This window comes from Pholis gunnellus, assembly GCF_910591455.1.
Source record: "Pholis gunnellus genome assembly, chromosome: 15".
Taxonomy (NCBI): Eukaryota; Metazoa; Chordata; class Actinopteri; order Perciformes; family Pholidae; genus Pholis; species Pholis gunnellus.
Genome location: NC_136542.1, coordinates 17,422,150 through 17,444,820, shown reverse-complemented (window position 1 = coordinate 17,444,820; position 22,671 = coordinate 17,422,150). Strand labels below are relative to the sequence as shown.

The 22,671-nt window shown below is 43.4% G+C and overlaps 1 protein-coding gene across 1 annotated transcript in view; it reads right to left on the bottom strand.

Moving 5' to 3' along the window:
• The window catches only part of LOC306706860 (apoptosis-stimulating of p53 protein 1-like), a 43,568-nt gene extending 21,364 nt beyond the window's left edge, over nucleotides 1–22,204 (bottom strand). Inside the window, 4 exon segments of the mRNA XM_079174092.1 lie at nucleotides 8,632–8,693; nucleotides 10,331–10,438; nucleotides 12,163–12,310; nucleotides 21,748–22,204. Coding sequence (XP_079030218.1) covers nucleotides 8,632–8,693; nucleotides 10,331–10,438; nucleotides 12,163–12,310; nucleotides 21,748–21,756 — 327 coding nt within the window. The 5' untranslated portion in view covers nucleotides 21,757–22,204.
• Nucleotides 22,205–22,671: the final 467 nt, after the last annotated feature.

Sequence of the window (22,671 nt, the reverse complement as noted above, 5' to 3'; positions counted from 1 at the left end):
TGTGTTAACAGTCAGTACGTTTTCAAAGCATCTGAACGTCTTTTGATTGATTATTTAAACGCCGGCTCTTTCAAAGCTTTTTTTTCTAGACCTGTGACTGTATAGTTATAACTCCATACAACGACGCAGCTCTGCACTGCATCAAATAAAGCCATAATGTAGTGCAGAATACAACACAATGGCAAAATGTCCACACATCAACCTTTGACCGTCAGCTAGAATTGTGCAAATGACGTAACATTATCAGTATAGCTTATTGCGTAATGTATGAGGGATTAAAACATAATGCTGCACTGACAAATGGCCTCAATCAGGCGCACAGTTCCATTTGTGTCTCAAGCCAGACGAGCAACACTGACTGATGTAGAGAATAGCTTTCTGCCAAGTTATGAGCCATTATGAGACTAATCATGACGGTTGATATGCATGTCTTCTACGAAGGTCACACGGAGTACGATCTGTTGTGAGTATAACGTCGCAGAGCTCCTTATACTCTCTGGCGTTAACCGTTATAAACAGATATAAATAAATGCATATATTTGTTTGATGTTGTATTGTCACCTCTGTATACGGAAATGAGGATTAGGATTAGGAGCAGTTTATTTCTTTTAAATTGTCTCGTCCAATACGACATCATCTCAAAGTGCAGGATGAAAACAGCTGAGTCAGCACACAAACAAATTAAGAAGCAGTCTCAACAAACACAGTTTTAGGGTAAAATCAGTTGCGGTCCATTGCACTGATGTTACTCTGAAGAATGTAAATGGATCAGGAAGGGGCCTAAAGTGAAACCCTGAGGAACCCCAGAGTTAACCAGACCGACAGTATGTAATGTAGGGACTCTTTTACTGTACGCCTCCTCACAATGTAAAGTGTCTGTGGTCTAAATGGCTCCACTAAGAGATCAGTTCACCCACATTAACAGACGACATTGAACCCTTTTCTACTTTTGAGATCGCCGCCAGCCCTCCGATGCACCCCTCCCTCCCTCCCCTGTTTTTTATCTGAAAACTGACGAAATGTTTTGTGAAATTGTTTTTTTTCATTAAACTTTCATCAAAGTCCTGATAAATGGAGTTACTTCAACTGTCCGTACTGAGCGTTGCTCTGGGTCAGGCTGCAGATAATTATAGAGGCCTGCAGTCATTAGGATTTAAGGGGTCCAGGCCTCGAGGTTTAAGGGTCTCAAAAAGAATCTGAGGCTTCAGTCAATTTAGTTAAACGTTTGAAAAAGTCTTCATGCATACCAGTGGAGTCTCTCATCCCATGACTCAGAGAGGAGCTGATGAACTGAGCCCTGGGGGTAATGGCAATCCTTAGATATTAAAATCATTGAAATAAATTAAACCCACTGGCCGTTTCAACAGCTCGTGGGATTGGACGCTCTAACTCTGGTCTGCTATATATCAGCATCAGTGATTAATGACGCTGATAGCCACGCTGTGCTATCACTGCCTCCAGGCTCACTCCCTTCATTCTCAAGACACACACAGCGTTTCCAGCGTAATGCAGACGATGACACGACGCACATTACACTGGTCAGGTGTGCCACGCGTCATTAGCTCACTGCTGACCTGTGGGATTCTGCCGATTCTCACTTTCTCTTGCTAGTGCTCTCTGGTTTCCCCTGATAGGAGACCAGGAAGCATCAGTATGATCAGAACATCGCTGTCGTCTCTGTGAGCAGCGACGCTACGTGAATCTATCATCAGAACACCTATTTCACTTTGATACACTCATTTGTGAATGTGCTCGTGTGGAAGCAAATAACGGGCCATCATTTTAGAAGATGGAATTGTGAAAATTAAATACTACTGAATACTTAAAGTTGACATGTTAACTGAATAGCATTGATGTATTTTACTTTGAAAACCATAGAGGTGGATTTACGTGGTCCGAACGCCCCTTTTAAAAATGTCTTGATGGCAATTTGAAGTTTAAAATTTCAAAATCTTTCGATTTCAATTAGAAAATTGAAGTTTCCCGAGTCTTGGAGCTACACATCTGGCTCACAGGACGGACATCGAACATCTAAATATACTTTATATATACTATATAAGAGAGGATATAAATAAATGTGATAATTAAATCACATCTTTAATAAAATACAACCTGAATAGTTCTAATACACTTCTTTTCTCTAGTATGTTGGCAGAGTGTTACAAAGTGTGCGACTGGATGCATGAATTGTGTATATTTTAAACACTAACTATAAAGTAGTGAAATTTCACATTTGGTATTCAGTCGCTTGTAAGATTAAAATCCTTTTTAGCGTTTTTTGCTTCCATTTAATTGTATAAGATGCGTTTAAAAAGTGAGTAAACAGATTTAAAAACTACATTTTACAAGCAGCCTGAACAATCATCGATCTAAAACCCTAAAAAGCAAACATTTAACACAATATGTGGATTCAATAAGCGCCACTATTTGCATTGTAAACACCCTCGACAACACCCAAGAGTTGCTGCTTTAAAGAATTATTCTATTGTCATCGGTTGGAATAAAGATCCCTTTATCTGTCCAAACAGTTTGGTCCGTAGTGTGACGTTTGTGTCCTGGGATGAAGTTTATATCCTCCGGGCGCTGTCTCTCTAATCCCTCTAATGATCACATGCATCCTACGGCTACAGAAAAGTTAACAGTTCGCCTGACACTTAACAATGGCGTCATTCATTCTCACTCTGTCAAACACGCACCATCCTGCTGCAGACACCGCACCGCGCTGACGTGAACATGCATGTTTTCTGCCAGCCTCCCGTCGTGCCCGTGTATTTACCTGCAGGCTGTCCCATGTGATCCTGCAGGAGCGGACTTTAATTTTGCTGCATTGTCCTTCAACAGTAAACTCCTGCACCAAATCCACCTCGTTCCACTCCATCCTCGCGGCGAGCCGGCGGACCTCTGCGGTCTCAGACTGAAGGGAAAGCGCTGAGCCAGAGGCTCGACGGGGAGAAAACGAGAGCTGGTCCTTATCACAACTTTCCACTCTCGTCCGCCCGCTGATGTGCTGTGATTTACAACACTCTCTCTCTCTCTCTCTCTCTCCCTCCCTCCCTCCCGCTTGGCCCCCACCTCTCCCTCTCTCTCCCTCTCTCTCTCTCACAAACTCTCTCCAGCATTGGTGTGCTCTCATGTGACGTGTAAAGCCCACTAATGTGACACCGCATTCAATTACGACAGTAAACAAACACGTACACCTATGGACCAGTGCAAAAAGAAGCGAGAAAAGTCATCACACCATCTATCCTTCCATCTTTCTACACCTCCTCCCCTTCTTACACCTCTCCTCGTGTTTCTGTATCACCCTCCTCCTCCTCCTCCTCCCCTCCTGCTTCACCTTCTCCATCCTTCTTAATCTGCATTCCTTCATCTCTCTTTCTCTCAATCCTTGTCATCCATCTGCGGCTGGCTTTTTGCTGCAGCGACATCCCCCCCCCCCCACACACACACCTCCCTCTTTCTTTCTCCCACTTTCTCTCAGAAGGGGGAACTCACTGCACCACAGCCCTGATGGGGCAGTAGCTGCTCTCAAACAACCTCCCGCTCCAGATGTGTGTTATGAGGAAGAAGATGATGATGATGACGCCCGAAGATTAACTCGCGGCACACATTCCCGCCGGCGACACACGTGTGTGTGTGTGCGTGTGTGTGCGTGTGTTCGCACACACTCGGACACACAGTGGAATAACAGCTGACTGCTGCAGCGTCATATTGTCCTCTTTTTCCTCGCTCTCTGCGACACACACACACACACACACACACACAACTACACAGTGGCAGGTGACTTAACTGCTGCGTCACACATTTTTTGTTTCACTCTGTGAAACATACACACATCTGTCTCACTCAGATAGACACACACACACACACACACACACACACACATCCAGTAATGAAAGCAGACTGGATTTTTCTGCCAGTGCTGCTGTTCTGGGTGCAGGCATCTGTGTCACATTCATATTGATGAGGTATGACTTTGCACATTGCATATTCACAATTACGACGAAGCCTTTTTAGTCACTTCGGCCAAACTTGCGTGTAACTTTTTTGGGGCTCTTAACTCACTTCACAGCAGGATGTGAGCATATCATCAATCTAACGGCTCGAAAGCTGGACTCCAATCATATTTCTTGCGTACTTGTGAAACACTGGATATTGGCAGAGCTTAGCGTTGCCAGACTGGATGGTTTTCAGCCCAATTTGGAAAATCTTTTTCTTGATTCCGAGCCAGTCAGTATAGAGATTGTAAAGGATTGCTGCGTGTAATCTGCCAATACTTTAAGAAAAGGAAGAAGAAGAGACAGGAAGCGGGCACTGACTTGGGTCGGCTTGACCTACTGCGATTACATCCTTATAAAAGCTTCCATTGGTTTATACGTTATAACGTTACCAAAGACATTCGATTGATTCACTTGGATGACTAACTTTTTCAATATAATGACTGGCTTTGAGTTTCCCCAAACCACACAGCACGCTCATAAATCACGAGACCCGAGGCCATAAGTGTGTTGTCTAGATACAGTGACAGATAATGTGTGTTCTTTTTTTAAAACAAAAAATATCATCACATCCCACTTAAAAAGATATGATTTCATAAATACAAAGGATAAAGAAAAGGAGGCTTCTTCTATGATAACTGGGGCAGGCTCAAGGCTCTGATGGTGACTTACAGGCTTTCCAGTTGCAAATTCTCAGTGTGGCAAGAACAGACCATGTGACACAGAAAAGTCTCTTCACACTGTTTTCTCTGTATCTCAGTGGGACCGATGCCACGCATTCAGCATGCAGAGACTTACTGTGGGGGGGGGGGGGGGGGGGGGGGGGGGGGGGGGGGGGGTTTGGAATGAAGTGCAGGACAACTTATGAGTTTGGTTTAAGAAGCCCTACTTAGTGTTGTAGTATTGAATGCAGTTGTCGGCCTCCGTATTAGCGTCAATAGATTATCAAGTCGTCAGAGCTGTGAAAAAAAAGCGATACTCATGTGCGAACAGCAATCATTCAGAACTACTACATCGTAATGGCCACCACAAGCCTCTCGTGTTGCAGCTGTTCGCTGGTCTTCGTATGTTGCGATCGCGGATGTAATCTGAAGCACATGGGGATTTCTGACCTTCTCAGTGTGTGAGTATTACGTTTCCAAACAGTGTGCACATATATGAGGCACACACACACACACACACACATGCAAACACAGACACGTTGTTCTGATCACACGTCCCTCCAGTAATGAAAGCCATCCCTTCCCCATCTGCTGTACGCCTCCAGCAAAAATATTCCTCCTAATCTCTAATAACAGCCTTCAGACATTCCTGCGGGCCCTCGGCCGTAACCAAACGGGGGAAACTCTGTTATCAGAACCGCTCCATGTGACCGAAGGTTCACGCAGCAGGGTGGCCCCGGCTGGTTACAGAAGACCATCGTGGAACCGAGAGGTCACGTCTTTGAACCCCACCACTGACGGCCCGTCCATCATCAGCCGCGTGTCCTCCTTGTTGCAAAGCGGTGGAGACCGTCTGCAGAATTTAGGAACGAAAACAGGACGACTCGCCGGAGTGCAACACGATCCCGCCCAGTTCATCCAAACAGGGACTTTTCCTACAACTACAGCATGATGTATGAATAATATAAATGGCATGTATCGATGGCAAACCATCATCTCAGCATTAGCAAAGTGAACTTTAGTCACATCTGGTGATTCGAGTCCCTGAAGCCGGACTATCGCATTACATCCAGAGGTCTTTCTAGTGATGACATACAGCGAAAACATTCATCTTAATCTGCATCAACACGACCCCTGACATGTGCATTACAAACACACAAATACACACCTGACTTCTTAATACATCCCTCAGCAGTGCTCCCACACGCAGCTGTATGGGGTCGAGTTACACGTGGCAGGATGAAGAGACTCGATTTGAGTTCGTCCACGCGCGTGTTGACTCAGTCTCTGTTGTTTGGGGGGCGTGGTTTAAAGGACGCCGTCTTGAGGAGGGAGCGTTGGGATGGGACCACCGGAGGAAGACACACCTCCTCTTCACGGCCCGCAGAGCACTAGTGCTAGTACCAAACACAAGCACACAAGCACGGCAAGTATCCCTGCTGCCTGTTTGGACATCAACACAGCCTGGTTTCCCGTTTATAGACGCGATCGATGACGGCCTCATCCTGAATTTACTGCAGTCGTATAAGTGATATTGAAAATAGATGCTGCTGCAATGAGTGATGTCATTAGTCTTGAGGTGAGTGATGAATAACACATTTGAAACAGCTGTACACTAACACAATACATATCTCTCGCATACACACAAATGTCAGCACTGTCATGTTAACATCATTCTGTGGGAGGAAACTGGTGTGTGTGTGTGTGTGTGTGTGTGTGTGTGTGTGTGTGTGTGTGTGTGTGTGTGTGTGTGTGTGTGTGTGTGTGAGAGCTTTTGGATATGATTATATATATATATATAGCCAAGAGTCACACCCTGACTTGGAGTCATGCATCCACAACCCTAAGAAACACACACACACACACACACACACACACACACACACACACACACACACACACACACACACACACACACACACACACACACACACACACACAGACAAAATAACGCTGTCAAGTCCAAACACAAATGACCAAAAGACGCCACACCTCGCCTGCTCATAGCGTCAAGCTCAAACCACACTGACCTAAACACACATTGTGCTCTGATTGTGTGAGACACACACACACACACACACACACACACACACACACACACAGACACACATACACACAAACGCTCTGCCAGCAGTCCCGCCCTGACACACAATGTGTGCGAGTGTGTCGTGCGAGTGTAGTTTGAAATCGTGAACAAAGTCAGAGAACAACTTTTGAAAACTTAAAGGGGAAAAAGAAAGTGAGGCAGAGTTACACACACAAAAACACATTTCAAAGTCACCTCTACATTCACTGCTACTTCAAGTTCCTCCAAGTGTTCTATTATGTATGACAAGCTGATGCGGAGAAGAAAGCAAAAGAGTGGAAGGTGGGTAGAAAGTTTAGCTCTTCACACGCGCACACACACACACCCACACACACAAACACACACACACACACACACCAGCAGAACAGACACACATTTACAGAACTCACCCCCACACTCCTGTCTTGTCTCAAACTCTTTGTTTGGGCTTTAAAACTAAATGTTTAAAAGGCAGAGGACGAAGGAAGACGGATACCTCAAGACGACCGTGAAGGAGTGCGCGAGGTGAGAGGAAGAGGAGAGGGAGGAGGAGGAGGAGCTGCTTGGCTAGCTAACAATCCTCTTAGCCTGGTTATGTCATGGGACCAAGCTAATCCTACCTTCACTGGCTGACCGACACATACACACTGGCTGACTGACCAGCAGACTGACCAACACAGATACACGCACGGCAACATGGTTCGGTGACTGGCTAACCGAGGGCTAACCGACACGCACAAAGCAGTCTGTAGTCTGGGGTCGAATACAATGGCGACCATGGTTGAAAATAGCTGTTAGTGATGAATAAAGAGCTGCTAGCATGAGGTCAGCTGCTCTTTTTACTACATGACTCGTTATTTTGCAGGCAAGATAACAGGATAACGCAAGCTAGCAAAACAAAAACGCGGTTAGCTAACGGCAATTAGTCAGGCTAGTGACAAACGGATAATTCCTATTTTATTTGTTTTCTCTCTGTCTGTGAATACAGTAATTACACTGTATGTATATGATATTGTGCACCACATGTGTGTGCCACGTGCGTGTGTGTGTGTGTGTGTGTGTGTGTGTTGGGTCGTACTGGCGGAGAACTATAATCATCACTATCACTAATCCGTGGGCTAATCCGCTAGACTACACATACAAACAGACGTGCACATACGTTGCACTGTATATATGTGAATGCTCACACACGCACCAAAAAAAACCTTTTAAATGTTCGAGATGCATTCCCTGCATTAAATGAGCCGAGTTTAAGTCCATATGAGACCCAAGCTCTCTCTAACATTAAGCCTGTAACACTTACTATTTGAAGTCTACCAAACATCACAAGCAGCAGCTTATATTATAGGAATTTTAAGAAACGTCAGTCAGTAGCTTAACGGCGGGCTTTTTCGAAGGCGGGAGTTTGTTTTTTACATTTGTGTCAGAGCTAGGCTAGCTGTTTAGCCCAACTTCCAGTCTTTATGCTATGCTAAGCTAAACTTTTAAGGAGTATTTGTATGTGCAGCTTTAAGGAGGCTTGTGTAGGCAATAGGTTTAAATAACTAAAAGGTAAAACAGAGAGTTTAATAAATAATGAACATTTAGGTTTAGAGAATAGTATTTGGTAAATCTGATCTTTCTCGTGCTCTAAAGACACTGTGTATATATATTATTTGTGTCTATATCACATTCAGGTACAGGTCATAAATCTTAGGCCTATACTGTAGGTTTTGGAGATGAACTGAGGCTTTCAAAAATATCATTATAAGTTGCAGTGCAGAGATCTTTATACACACAATGCACAATAGATCGTGGCTGTTGAGATTGAGCTTATTAGAGATGCATAACACAGCCTGCCCTGCACCCTCAGCCCAGCCAAGCCCTAGTCCTGTGTGTGTGTGTGTGTGTGTGTGTCTCCACCTACCTTGTCATCAGCACTCTCTGCTGCTTCTGCGGTCCAGCTCTGCTCCAAAGGCTGCGGACCTCCTGCATATAAATGAACAATGACAAGAAAGTCTCGGCATGAAATATTGAAAGAAGGTAAGGGTGAGATAAATGGACAGGACATGGCGTTCAGTCACTTTGCAGAGACATCATAAATGTACTATTTCCATCAAAATGTACGTATGGCAAATATATTTGTACCTTTTACAAGTTGTTTTTAATATTGTACGATCACATTTTGATATTTTCCACATCAGTCTGTTCTTGTCTCAGTGTATTCTGGTGTTGCGTACATATTACTGTGTTTATGTGTCCTTATTTATATTCAGCCTCTCTTAAGGATGCAGAGAAAGTTGTTGGCAACTTGCCTGAAACACAGAGGACACGTAGTCGCAATAAGGCTGTTCAGGCCACATGGCTACATATGTTTCTCACACGAAAACCATGTAATGCCACTGGATGCAGATAAATCACATTCAATTTTGAGTGAAAACAAAAGTGAAATCGCCCCGCATCTTATCTATACCCAGCTCCATCTTTCTCCCCGTGTACGATCTAAAAATAGCATCCTTCCTATTAATTCTACTAAGACCAGACAGGCTTAATGTGGGCTAATCCCAGCCAGCTCCAAGTTTCACCTCCAGTCAATAGAGCAGTCAGTGCAGTAATTGAGCTGACGATCTAGTATCTTACCATCAAGGAATAACGCAAAACAGTGTTTACATTCAGTTAAGAAGTATATTTAACAGAAGCTATCGTTAAAACAGCATGCTGATAATCGACCTGCCGGTGTGTTGAATGGCAATAATTTCTATCACAACCACATCTGTGTTACAATCTGGTGCTGGAAACAGGGGGAGAGCAGTATCTTCCCTCCACAGCACCACTTTAGTTGATTTGTTTTAATCTTACTCTAGATCTCACACTGCCGCTCCTAAACCTATTACAGGTCTGCTGGCACACGATCTGTGACCGGAATAGAAACCGGCACCAAGAACCTGCTCATCGTCGACAGGCCGTCGGATAGGAACGAGAAAAAGCATGAACGGGTTTAGATGTGTTCACTGAAGCTCAGACGTCATCACAAACAATCACAACACACGTGGGGAAACCTTAACGGCCTCTATGACTGAAGATAAGTCTGTGTTACGGTACACGTCACGGCTCACAAGCGTAATATATGATAATGATGGGAGTCTAATGAATGGTAATTATGTTTGTTAATGAATGGGAACGCACCAGGTGGTGAGGTTGTCCTGTCCCCACTGCCACAGCAGCAGCCTACAGCTAACAAGCACCATAACTACACCAGCATTCATTCATCAATTATTTTATGCTGAATACGTTCAACAGGAAAAGCATCCATTGCCACTGTTTTTGGTTCAGCATCAATGCTCAACACTGAATCTATTGTGAACTGTCTGGTCTTGTCCCCTGTCGTCGTCACCCCCCCCCCCCCCCCAGGTTTACCCTGTTCATGTTATGTAACACTAATCATCTTATCCGGCTAATTACCGACCGAGCCCCTGACCTGACCTCTGACACACCACCGGCTCTGTGTGTTTAAGAGCTAATGGTGCTCAATGTTGGAAGGAAAATATCTATGTGTAGTCAGCTAATATATTCATATGGGCCGTCTGGGCGGACTTGTCGTGTGGTGCGCGTTTGTTTTGCTGCACCTTGCGTCCAGGAGGGGCAGTGTCGGAGGTAGAAGCTGACCTCCGGCCTCCGGGCTCCCCACTGCTGGAGGAGGTCCAACAATAACACCTCCTGAGGGAGAACTCGCTCTGAGGAGAGACAGAGGGTGAGAACACGTTAGCAAAGCTCCTGCAGGGCATGTCTTCTTGTGGTCTATCCATGAAAAAAAATGATTTTATTATAACGATGAATACATATTATTGACATACTTTAATATGAAGTTATATTTATCAGTACATTTTCACATTTACAATTAACAAATACACTGTCTGAATAAACAGTTTTCTGTTTTGATCATTTATTTCTATTATTAGTAGTAGTAATAGTAGTACTATTAGTATTATTACTAGAATGTATTTTTACTAATATTATTATTTGTATTAATATTATTTTCTCCTTTCCCGGGGTGTGGTGTTATATTGTGATTCTACCCCTTTTCAGTTTATTATTAATATTATTTATATCATTACAACATCACGCCCAGCAGCCTGACCATGTCAATACTCAGAGACTCGTACTATATTTATTCGTCCAATTGTAGATCCTAAAGTTCCAAAAGATGCCAAATATGTCTCGGGTTTGAATATTTGACTCATTGTGACCGTTAACGCTACTTCAATGGGAAACTGGATGTTGAGAGGTTGTATTAAACACAGCGAAGCTTAAAATAATGGCTACCTATTGTTGAAAGCTTACTCCATGACACAATAACAAACAAGGGGTTAAACCACTTCACAAAACATTGACTTGTATTATTAGTGTTCTTTATCTATAACTCAAACTCTTCAATTATCTGTAATTGTTATTTATATGATGAAAGCAGACAATCTGAAAAGATGCAGTCATTGTATTCGTTCACAGTGAAATACATCACTCCATAGAGAACAATACACACACGTGTAGACAATGGCTTAGCACCCACACACACCCACACACACACACACACACACACACACACACACACACACACACACACACACACACCGGTGGTGAGGTCAGTTGTGGCCTTGAGGTATGGCCCGTCGTCCCACAAGCGACACAATTCATACCAGCATTTATTCTGTGCCGCTTCACAGCGTCGCCCTCTCAGAACCAGTAGAGTATCAGAGGCATTTATAGCCTTCCTGACCGCTCAGTCACACCACAGGGCTGCACAAACACACTGCGCTGTCGCTACTTCAACGGCTATGATTGAGTGAATGTGGGCCACGCTTTAATAGACACAGTCGCTCCCAGTGATAGACCGGTCTATTCACGCTCACAATGGCGTGCAGTTTATACAGTCCGCACTCTATTGATTCCCCCGAGGTGCGGCCGGGATGTTTGCAGTCGGCTTCGAAAGCCGGCGACCTAGACCAGAGTCACACTGTGATTATCCTGTCATAGAAATCCAGATTATAATCGTGTAAATACTCTAATAGCACTGTCAAGAGGATGTCAATAGTCAATAGTAATTATATTAGTAATGGACACAATGATGAATTATGTGTGTGCGTGGAAATACAGGTCTGAGAATTATGAAAACAGCAAAACAATCACATCAGTTTAATTCTTCTAATTATCGCCAAGCAGTCTGTTGGCTACTGCTCATGGAGAACCATGTCATTTATATATACATATACACACATACAATAGCTTATCGTCTGCATAGACAGACACTTTCTTAAGATCTTACTTTACCTTTCTTAATTATTCTTGTCAGTCATCATTCCGAGCTTGTTTTAATTGTCTTAAATACGTTCAAAATGTCAACCTTGAACTGATCTCACATATATGTGTAAATGGGTGTAGATGGATGCACGGGTGGACTCACCATGCCCGTTCCATACTTCGGCCAGGTGACACTCCCCCTCCCCGGCTTCTTTGCAGTATTCGACAACGTCGATCACTCTGGTGGCCGGAGTCACCGGGACCTCGGTCAGCATCTGCTGGGTGTCATTGAGGTAAACCGTCAGGATCACCTGGAACCACAGAAACAAGCGTGTTAAACGTCCTGAAAGGTTTCAACGTTCACCAGCTGATTGGAATCGCGTATGACTAACTACTGAACTGTTGGTTTACTCAATCAACACATCGTCAGTGATAACTACGGACACATTACTCAGCCCTGCTCCTATCTCAGCAACAAGAACCAACATTCAGACTGAAGTGGAGAATCCAGGTGAACGCGTCACAATTAGCTCAAATAAACCACGTCTGCAAGACAGTTGAAGATACATTAACAAACAAGAGTGTTAGACCAACAGAAACTGCATTAAAGCCAATGTGGAGAGGCCCATTTCAATCCAGGAGGTTTAATGCAACCTGGCCTGGAAAGCAGTAAAGAAACCTGAGCTGCAGATGTGAATTTCAATCTAATTAAATCTTCAAGAATCTTCAAAAATGCAACATGTTAATGTGAAGTGACCGTTGAGATCTCTGGGAAGGTAAAAGAAGCAGACTGTGTTCAAAAGCCAGCGGTGACAGCTGCTTGTAACCAGATACAGTCCGTCCATCTGACTGAACAACACATTGATCACAGCTTTAATGAGCCATCAATACGTGCAGACACACACACACACAGTCCCCTCTGGGCTTGGGACAAAGGTTTAACCTGATCTACATTTGATACAATGAAAAGGTAATGGATTCGGCCTCTGGGTACAGAAATCAAGTTAATTCAAGTCTTAAATTGGCTTAGTTTAGAATAATATAGCACATGACAATACTGTTACAATAAAGCTTTACGTTTTTTTTTATTATTTTTATATCTGAAAAAGCAATATATGACTTCAAAAGTATCAGCTGGGTAGCAGTGATCCCTTCTGAAATCCTGCAGATTCTGCAACCAAAAGATTAGAATAGTAATCAGAAAAGGACATCCTGTGTTATCAGCCAGCGACGTCATCGCCGGTGTCACCGGTGATGTCATGTCAGATAGTCAGTCGGCAGTCGAAAAGATAAATTTAGGGTAATCTGGGATAGGAGCAGGCACACATACACACATACAGATACACGTTTACTCTCTCTCTCTCTCTAACATTTAAAATATACACTGAACAGTAATCCACAGTATTCCATACACCTGTCCCCGATCAGGTGAAGTAATCTCTGTTTGCATGCAGACGGACTGAGCAGGGACACGTTCTCTAAAGCTTGGATTAGACATACACACACACACACACACACACGCACGCGCAGACACAGCGGGGGTTTCACTAGTCCACATATCATTTGAAGCGCGGCTAATCGTGGCCTCACGAGGCCTGTGATGCTTCTGTTCCACATGGCACAAAACAGCATTTGTTTCACTGTCGGCAGAGATGAAAGGTGTGTTTTATATCATCAAGTTGTTGCTGGGTTTTCTCATGTGAGGCAGATAGCAACAAGATACTCATCATTTCCTTACAAACACGAGGCAAAATTGTCTCTCACACATGTTCTCATATCTGGTAGTATCAGTTGTCCAGGCAGTATCAGTTGTTTTCCCAGTTTTCGGAAACGTACAACAGTTGGTTGTTTTTGCTCGTAATGATACGTTTGGGGGAGTGGCTTTGGAGGGAGGCCTGATGTCTGTCAGTGTTTTGCCGACTTGGCGACTTTCTTGCTAGATTCAGCGACTTTTGAAGCTCGTGCTGCGAGCTACTTTCATTGGGAAAGACTTGGCAGCGCTGGGCTGGATACTTTTTTTTACAATGTAGCGTATACTCTTGCTAGGTTCTCGACATTTGACCAATAAAACTACAGTTTCAAACTCTGGAAACGTAACAGAACTCCAGAAGTAGCGAGATGAAAAAGGGTCCGACCTGAGATCACTGAACCGGAAACCCTCTGATATTTCACATTTCACTGGACTGCATTCACACACACAGCGCTTTACCCAAAGCATGTGACATTTTGCTTCTCATTCTCCGACACACACACACACATCCATCAAAAGTGGCAAAGCTACCATGCAAGGAACTGGCCTTATTATTGGGAGCATTTGGGGATTTTTTTGTATCAATGATCCTGAAGCAGCTGAATGTAATTCCTCCTGAATCATGTTAGAAACCCTGCATGCTGTTAACACCCACACTGTGGACTTTCAACATGGCCACTACAGTGCAGATTACAACACTGTATTCCACGCGAAAAACCCCTCTATAGATAGACCAGACTATATAGGTCAAAAGCAGGCCAGATTCACCAAAGCACCGGACCTTCTGTTGTTGCTTACCGGCATATTACAGGTTTATTACATCACATCTGTATGAGAATGAACGTGTCCATATCTATGCATGCGTAACATCACAGAACATATCATGGAACGGCAATCTAAGAAGGTTTCACCAAGTACGAAATTAAGTCACAAGTGCCTTCTAGTTCTGATCTTTGTGCATTTGAACATGATGAACTGTCAATGAGGACAACTTCTTTCTGTCTATCAGTGGACAGGACTCACATCAAATAACACACACACACACACACACACACACACACACACAGGGGCAGTTTGAGTTGTGGTTTCCTAAATCGCCCCTTGGTGCTGAATGGAGTGAATCCGGCTATTTTAGGCAGTAGAGAGGGAGAAAGAGAGTGAGACTCTATGCAGACAAACAGCCTCGTCTTCTCTTAGTTAATATGTCAAAAAACCACATCAATGCACATTTTATTAGTTACTCCGGGGCAATTTCAACACAGTGTTTTTCATTTAAGGCACAGTGGCCCCAGCCTGATACTAAACAGCAGCAAACTCACTGCATGACACCACAACGTTACCGTGACCCATCCTGTAGTGACAGAGTGTGTCTGAGTCAGAATAAAGTGGAGCTCACCGATGGCTTGCTGTCCCTGGTTCTGAGCTTCTTCTTCTTCTGTTTGCTGCACTGACTCAGTTTGAGGTTCTTCGACACAAACACCAGTCGCTCCAACACCAGCGCGAAGAAACGCTTCATTGGAAAACCATCAGCCAAAGACACACACACACACGGTGGTGTGCGCGAGTGTGCGCACGCATGTGTGTGAGGTATCGATAGCTATTGAGTGGTGTCCGGTAGAGAAAGTGGCATCTTTGAAGGGAGAGAGTGTGTTTGGAATGTCAGAGTGCAAGGGGAACGGAATACAAATATAAGAGCGCGTGTCAGTGAGGGAGGAGGGTGAGGGAGGGAGTCGCCTTTCAGGAAATGTGACAAGAGGGAGAGAGGGTGAGGAGGAGAGGATGATGGGAGATAAGAAAGACAATCGGGATGTTAGTGGGAGTAGACTGTGATATTGAACTGATGTTGTTTTTTATTAGAAAAGACGATATGGTCCATCAACACATTTGTAAGCAGCTCTAAAGACAACACATTCAGTCTGATCTAATCTGAATCACTGAAACGATTTATTCTCACAAATGCTTAAAGTGTTCCTGTCAATGTTTTCCACTTCAATGAGCCACAGTCTACACATCCTCAGGTACGTAGGTTATGACACTACTGACTCCTTGATTAGTTCGAGCATGTGACAACCGATTTGTGGAGTCTTTCAAAAATGACCCAGACGCTTCGATGCCAAAACATTTTTTTTTTTTTAGCTCTGAGTCCAGCAGGGCTGGAGCCGGCCGGGTCGCTCAGCGTCACGACTAACACACTCACTCACAAGATCATTAGCGGCACAATACTGGAACACATTAAAGTACGTCTTTTATTTATTCTACTTCTATACTTGCGATTCACTTTAATAATGTCATAATTATGCCTGATAAGTATTTCTTCGGAAACAATTAGCAGGATGTCTAACTTTATTTAACTGCACTTTAACAGTTTGTAAGATATAAGATATACAATTACTGTAAAAGAACAAGAAAAGGCCGTAATAATATGCTGAATGACAGACATGACCACCAGTGTTGACTTGACTTGTGGAATGTAACTAAAAATAATCCTGAAAACATTACTTCTCCATCTTCTGAACATTGACAGCATTAATGTTCTAGTATAAATATATCTGTGTGTGTGTGTGTGTGTGTGTGTGTGTGTGTGTGTGTGTGTGTGTGTGTGTGTGTGTGTGTGTGTTATGGTGTGGAGTGAGGCTGTCCAGAAGCAGCAGTGGTAATGCTGGAGAGGAGAGATTAGAGAGAGGCTACACTGATATACTGCAGCATGGCTGCACACACACACACACAGAAAGGACACATAAGTTGGCAGAAGAGCTGTCTCGTGCTCTGTCACACACACACACACACACACACACACACACACACACACAAGGTCACATGTTTGGTGCATGTGCTGTAAACAGAAACATTGAGCTCGGTGCTGCATCTATCGGAATCGACGGAAATCAGTAGACAGTGCCGAGGAAAACCGATAGCAGGGAGGAGAAGCAGAAGACATGTTGTATCATATCAACATTATGATAAAACCTGTACGATCCCTCAACACACCGACAATAACAAACATCTCTTCTCTTTCCTCACACACACACACACGCACACACACACAATTGTAAATCTTCAGCCACAGATTACTTGTCGCATGGATCTGACTGATATTTATGTCCCATAATCCTTTGAAACTGCTGCCAGGAGACGCCACACTGAACTGTGACCCTTTACTTGAAGCTCCTCACAAATCAGAAGGATTTAATCAGAAGAACCAATTAAGGGGTGGGGGTACAAATGATCATGGGATTCATATCAAAAACAGTAATGTGAGCCCTCAGAGGGCATTAAGAGGTACGGCCTTATGAGAGAGAGTGTTTGTGTGTGCATGTAAAAGTGTGTGTGCGTGTGTGTCTCCGCAAGAACTGGGATTTTTATAAACAAAATGTTCTTCCAAGTTCTTGCAAAGGGACAGTGCTGTACTTCCACCCACGACAGACCAAGATAGTCAGATTCACACACACACACACACACTCACACACACACACACACACACACACACACACACACTCACACACACACACACACACACACACACACACACACACACACACACACACACACACACACACTTCCTCCAAGGCCGAATGATGCCTCAAAGCCGACCTTTTCAGACAGACACACACACAATGACTTCAAACAGTAAAACTAGTAAAGGAATAAGAAAATATATATAATTCTATAGTTTACAGTAAAATAAGGTCAGCTGACCAGTGTGACGGCGTGTCTCGGTTCGGCCCCTGACAGTGTTTAAAAAGTCACATGGGCATGTCACCGCGCTCATCAGCTGTCACCAACGGCACACTGAGAGCACAGCTGGCTGAAGTCACACCAAAACCTCCAGGTTCTGTTCCAGACGGAAGAAAAGACACCCTCATTCAGAAGCCTGTTGACAGCGTAACATTTAAAAAATCCTTCCTTGGAACTGAAGATGAGAATGGTGATTATTCATTATTTCTGTTTTTAGCTTTGACCTTTGATTAAGGAGAGTAAATTCAAGAACGCTTCATTTTACCAGGAAAGCCGATGAAAGAAATGCTGACTGAGTAAACGAGGACGCTAGACAGGACGTGATGTCATGATTTCATCTCGCAACAATAAGTCTTTCAATTTGTAGAATTTGTTTTATTTATCACGTCTGAGCCGAGGCCTATCCGGTTGATTATGCGTGGTGAAGACATATCTAAATGTTTCTTTTCTCTTTTTTGTGTGGATGTGAATTATGTAATAGATATGATTGGATGCTGTCCAGGCTGCTGTAGCTTTTTTTGGTTTTTTTTGAGCTAGTGAATCATTTTAAATGATTATGGACTCTGTTGGGATCTGGGGTGAAGGGTGCTTATACCTGCTGTGCCGAGCATTCAAGGAGAGTTATCCTTTCCAGTCCGTTCCATCTGTCAAACTCTTCTTATGTCTGCCTAGTCCACTCCATTGTCCCGACTCTTCCCATGTGTTTTGTTGCAGTTCCTAAAATAAATCGCATCTCTTCCTGCAACATCTTGGGCTACACCTGAACTCTCTGTGGTCTCAAATCAAATCAGGAAGGTGTATTTGAGAGCAGCTGGTGGAAGCCCACGTAATCTTAATTTAATTTCGGAGACATTTCAAACAACGGTCTTCTCACTAATGATGCATCATGGGAGGGTAGAGCAGCTAGTGTGGGAGTGGAAGAAACACCTGCCATTTAAAAGCCACACATGAAGACGTCCTATTTCAGGCAGTATCATCCACCAGAATTAGGAAAGTATTACACACTGAGGAGAAAATAGCTCCGCCATACTGTGTTTCCAGTGAGGGAGCTTCAAGTAACACCTGCTAATAACAGTCTATATTACATTACAATTACGCTTTAGGAGCTGGGCTGTGACGAGCCGATGCGATGGATGAACGGTGGAATAAACTTTGATCACGTTCTGAAGAGAATATGCTTCTTAAATCTGCATCATTACAAACAAAAGGCCAGCTTCCCTGTTGGCAGTGTGTGTGTGTGTGGTGTGTGTGTGTGTGTGTGTGTGTGTGTGTGTGTGTGTGTGTGTGTGTGTGTGTGTGTGTGAGAGCGAGACACAGTGAAACACAGTGACAGCTGGAGGTGATTTGTGTTTCAGACACCCCAGCTCCCACTGCCCACACCCAGACACACACACACACACACACACACACACACACAGCGCTGTCTCTATAGGAACTGTATGTGACCGGTGAAGCACGAGCTTCCAGCTCATTGAGAAAGAAGCAACAGGAACACTTCTGAAGACGTATACAGTACGTCTCACCGGGTATGCCTCCGAATCGCTCACGGACTTCCTTGAAACTTTCTACAAATCACGTCTTTTCATTACATCTCCAGAACAACCTCCAATCAGCAACAAATAGTTCCAATTTGCCCAAAACAATTCAAAACTTGGGTCTGTAAATTATTGAAACCACTTTTATAGTCGCAGGATAAATGTGTTAAACCCTGCAAAGGAACAATACACTTAAAACGAGCCCTATACAAAGTTCGGAGCGTGTTAATTGCCTCCACTCGGCTCTCAACATGGAGAACGCTCAGCCGGCAGCTAGCAGCTAACAATGCTAACAGCATGAACAGCGCAAACACCCGGTGGGGCACGCTCACATACACTGACATGAACTAAAACGCATGGGCGGTTATACTGCCATTAATGAATTTGTGCAACATTTTCAGTTAGCTTAAAACTTTTCCTTTCGATATATAACACGGTAACAGCAGACACAAATCATCAAAATGTCCGCTGTCGGCTCCATGCTAATACCGTGGGATGTACTGTACTTTCTTTGTGCTTAGTTATAACATTTAGCATATGCTACATTCAGCGTTGACACCTGCGCTAAAAATGGAGGATGGCTAATTGTAGCTGCTGCCACGTAAATTGTAAATTTAAAATGCGTTGCGGCAAAATTTGTTAGCAACACATTTGCAGTGCTTTGAGCTAAATGCTAACACCAGCATGCTAACACACTCCCACTGACAATGCCAACATACTGATGTTTAAGAGGGAATAATGTCGCTCACCGTTTTGTGCGTTAGCATGCTAATGTTTGATAATCAGCATTAAACAAAAAAGGTGAGGTTGCTAGTCATATCATTAACTTAGCAGCTACTTGGTCATAATTCAAAGTATTAGAGCAATTAAAATGTTGACCTGACGGGGGCCCTACATGAGATACATTGCTGTATCAATCATGGGAGCGACTCCGTGTTTGCAGAAGTGAAGGCAGAAGCCGAGGAGGAGCCGATACAGTTTTCCAAGCAGTCTGAATAATGAAGTGAACTTGATGATAGCGGCTTCAGGCAAATACTTCCACAAGGGAAGTCAGAGCTGAATGTCACAAAGCTATGGTGGACACTGGATGGTAGAAGCTAAAACTCCCTGAAATTTGGAAAAAAGGGATGAAAAGAACCAGGAAGAACATTCAGGGTGAGGTCAAAGGTCAAGGTAGAAGGCTCTCTCTCTCTCTCTCAGTAAACACATCTCTATATCTTCAGTGTATTGTCCGAAGCTGACAGCAGCCTGAACCAGCCACAAAGCACTGTAGTGTTTTCAGTGGTTGTGTGAAAGAGAGAAAGAGGGAGCGATAAAGAGAGAAAAAGATTGAGGTAGGAAGGACAGGATGGAAGCAGGAATACTGATGGTTTACTAATTCTACAGTTGGTTCACAGGTAGAAAGTCTCTTATGGTTGTGAGGGGTGCCAAGAGATTTTTTTACAATAAACTGTTACAATTTGCAAACTTTAGCCTCTATGTACTGTATGTTACCAACATCTACCGATCTAACGTTTTCTACTCACTGGGTACATATCATGCATCCATCAATAAAACCTCTTTATAACGATTTGAAAACTTCATAAAATGCATGCACGTGCCATTTCAATATTGTTTAAGGTCCTTCAGTATTTGGGCTGCGTAGTAGTGCAAGAATGCATTTCTATGTTTATGTATATACGCAATTACATCAGTCTAGTCGTAAATATTAAAATGTTTCGACCATTTGTGGATATGCAATTGCACTACTCTCTCTCTCTCTCTCTCTCTCTCACTCTCTCTCTCACTCTCTCTCTCTCTCTCTCAATAGTGTCAAGACTGCCAAAAGAAAAGTAGGACTTCTGATTGGGGCCTTCAAAATAAAAGCCTCATTGATAAAGGCGATAGTATCCTCTGTGGAGTAATGCAACACAAGTGTAAACCACAAATCCATTTATACATCGCCAGAAACAATATATGGAGAGTATGTAAGGTAGTCTATCTGTACATGCTACGAAACAAAATATACAGACAACTTTTGCAGGGTATCTAGCAGTTTCAAAGTTTGGGACATGTATCTTAAAATTGTGGCACAGATTTGGATTTTGCTGATTGCTACAGATTTAAGTACCTAAAACCACACAGCTTCCTCCATTGCCCATTGAAAGTAGCCTTAAAACGCAAACTCAAATACTTCCTAAACCCTGCATAGTAGAGCGCAACACTTCCGGTTCTGGTCTGTTTAAATGTGGTGAATTGCACCACTTCCGGTTCTGGTCTGTTTAAATGTGGTGAATTGGTGCAGCTCACACCGCTCAGACTGCTGAATATATCACGGTGTCTTAATGGCGGTGAGACGTCTGCTTCTCTCGTCATTTAATACACATTACCGTAAAGCTTCTTGTCTTCACTCACGTGCAATAAAATCATTCTTTCGGAAAAACTTTCACGCGCCCTACTTTCCTGTCCGTTAATTTGGGATTTGTTTTATTTTATTTTATTTTTATTGTAGCTGGAGAAAGTGTATAAAACGTGTTCATAATGAACATTTCAAAATCTAAAATGACTATAAGTAAAGGGACAATGTCCGCTTGTCGTTTAGTTCACTGTGTTTGACTCAATGGTGAAGTCCTCACTAACTGTCACGTTAGCTCGCTTTGAAGTCCTTTAGCAGTGATTACGTCAGCCAATGCGATACATTGTCTATTAAGTATATTAAGTTTGGTGTATTGTATTAATGGAAACTCACCGGCAACATTCCTGCTGGTCAGTCCTCCTGTCCCGTTAGAAAACGTAACTTTCTCCTCCTCTTGTTTCCCTCCTTCCTGTCCTCCACTCTTCTTCTACTGAGCTTTTTCGGTCTTTTCCTCTGGAATCAGGTCATTTTCCATACGTCGAAATTCTTCTTCTTCTTCTTCTTCTTCTTCTTCTTCTTCTCTCCGCAGCCTGATATCCAGATGCTAAAGGTCCTGCTCCTTTCCACTTTCAATCCCTCCCTCTTCCTTCCTCTCTCTCACACACACACACACACAGACACACACACACTCAAACACTCAAACACACACACACACACACGCACACACACGCTCTGAGTCTGCTGTTTTACACCAGGAGAGGAAGTACAACTGGATGTGAGGAAAATCTGGAAACACCAGCTGTAGTTTCACTGATTTCATCCTTTGGTCGATCAGCAGCCGGTCCTCCGCTTTGGTCTGCAGGGTGAACTGGGTCATCCTCCTGGTGATCCCTCCCATCTGCCCCCGGTCTCCTCCTCCTCGCGATAAATAGCCTCCAGGTTCAGTAACAAATGTACCAGCAAAAAAAAAACAATCACCAATATAAAAATCCATACTATTTTCCGGAGATTCTAAGTCCTGTTGTTTGGAGTGAGAGCGCCCTCCTTCTGCTGTGTGAAGAGCAATGTTTCCCTTCAGTAGTACAGATTTTATATTTAGTCTACAGCTAATTTGTTACAGTTCAGTGCTCCAATTTACAATATTTGAGTCTAGCACTCTCCTAATAATGAGCTCTGTTTTTTCCACCATGCCAATACAAATGAATGCTGATTTTAGAATAAATTCATGTAATTATATGGTATTTCTTATCTAGAATACACACCACTCATGTATTTCTAACCGTAATTTTCGTTTTTGTCTTTATATCCCTCCATCTG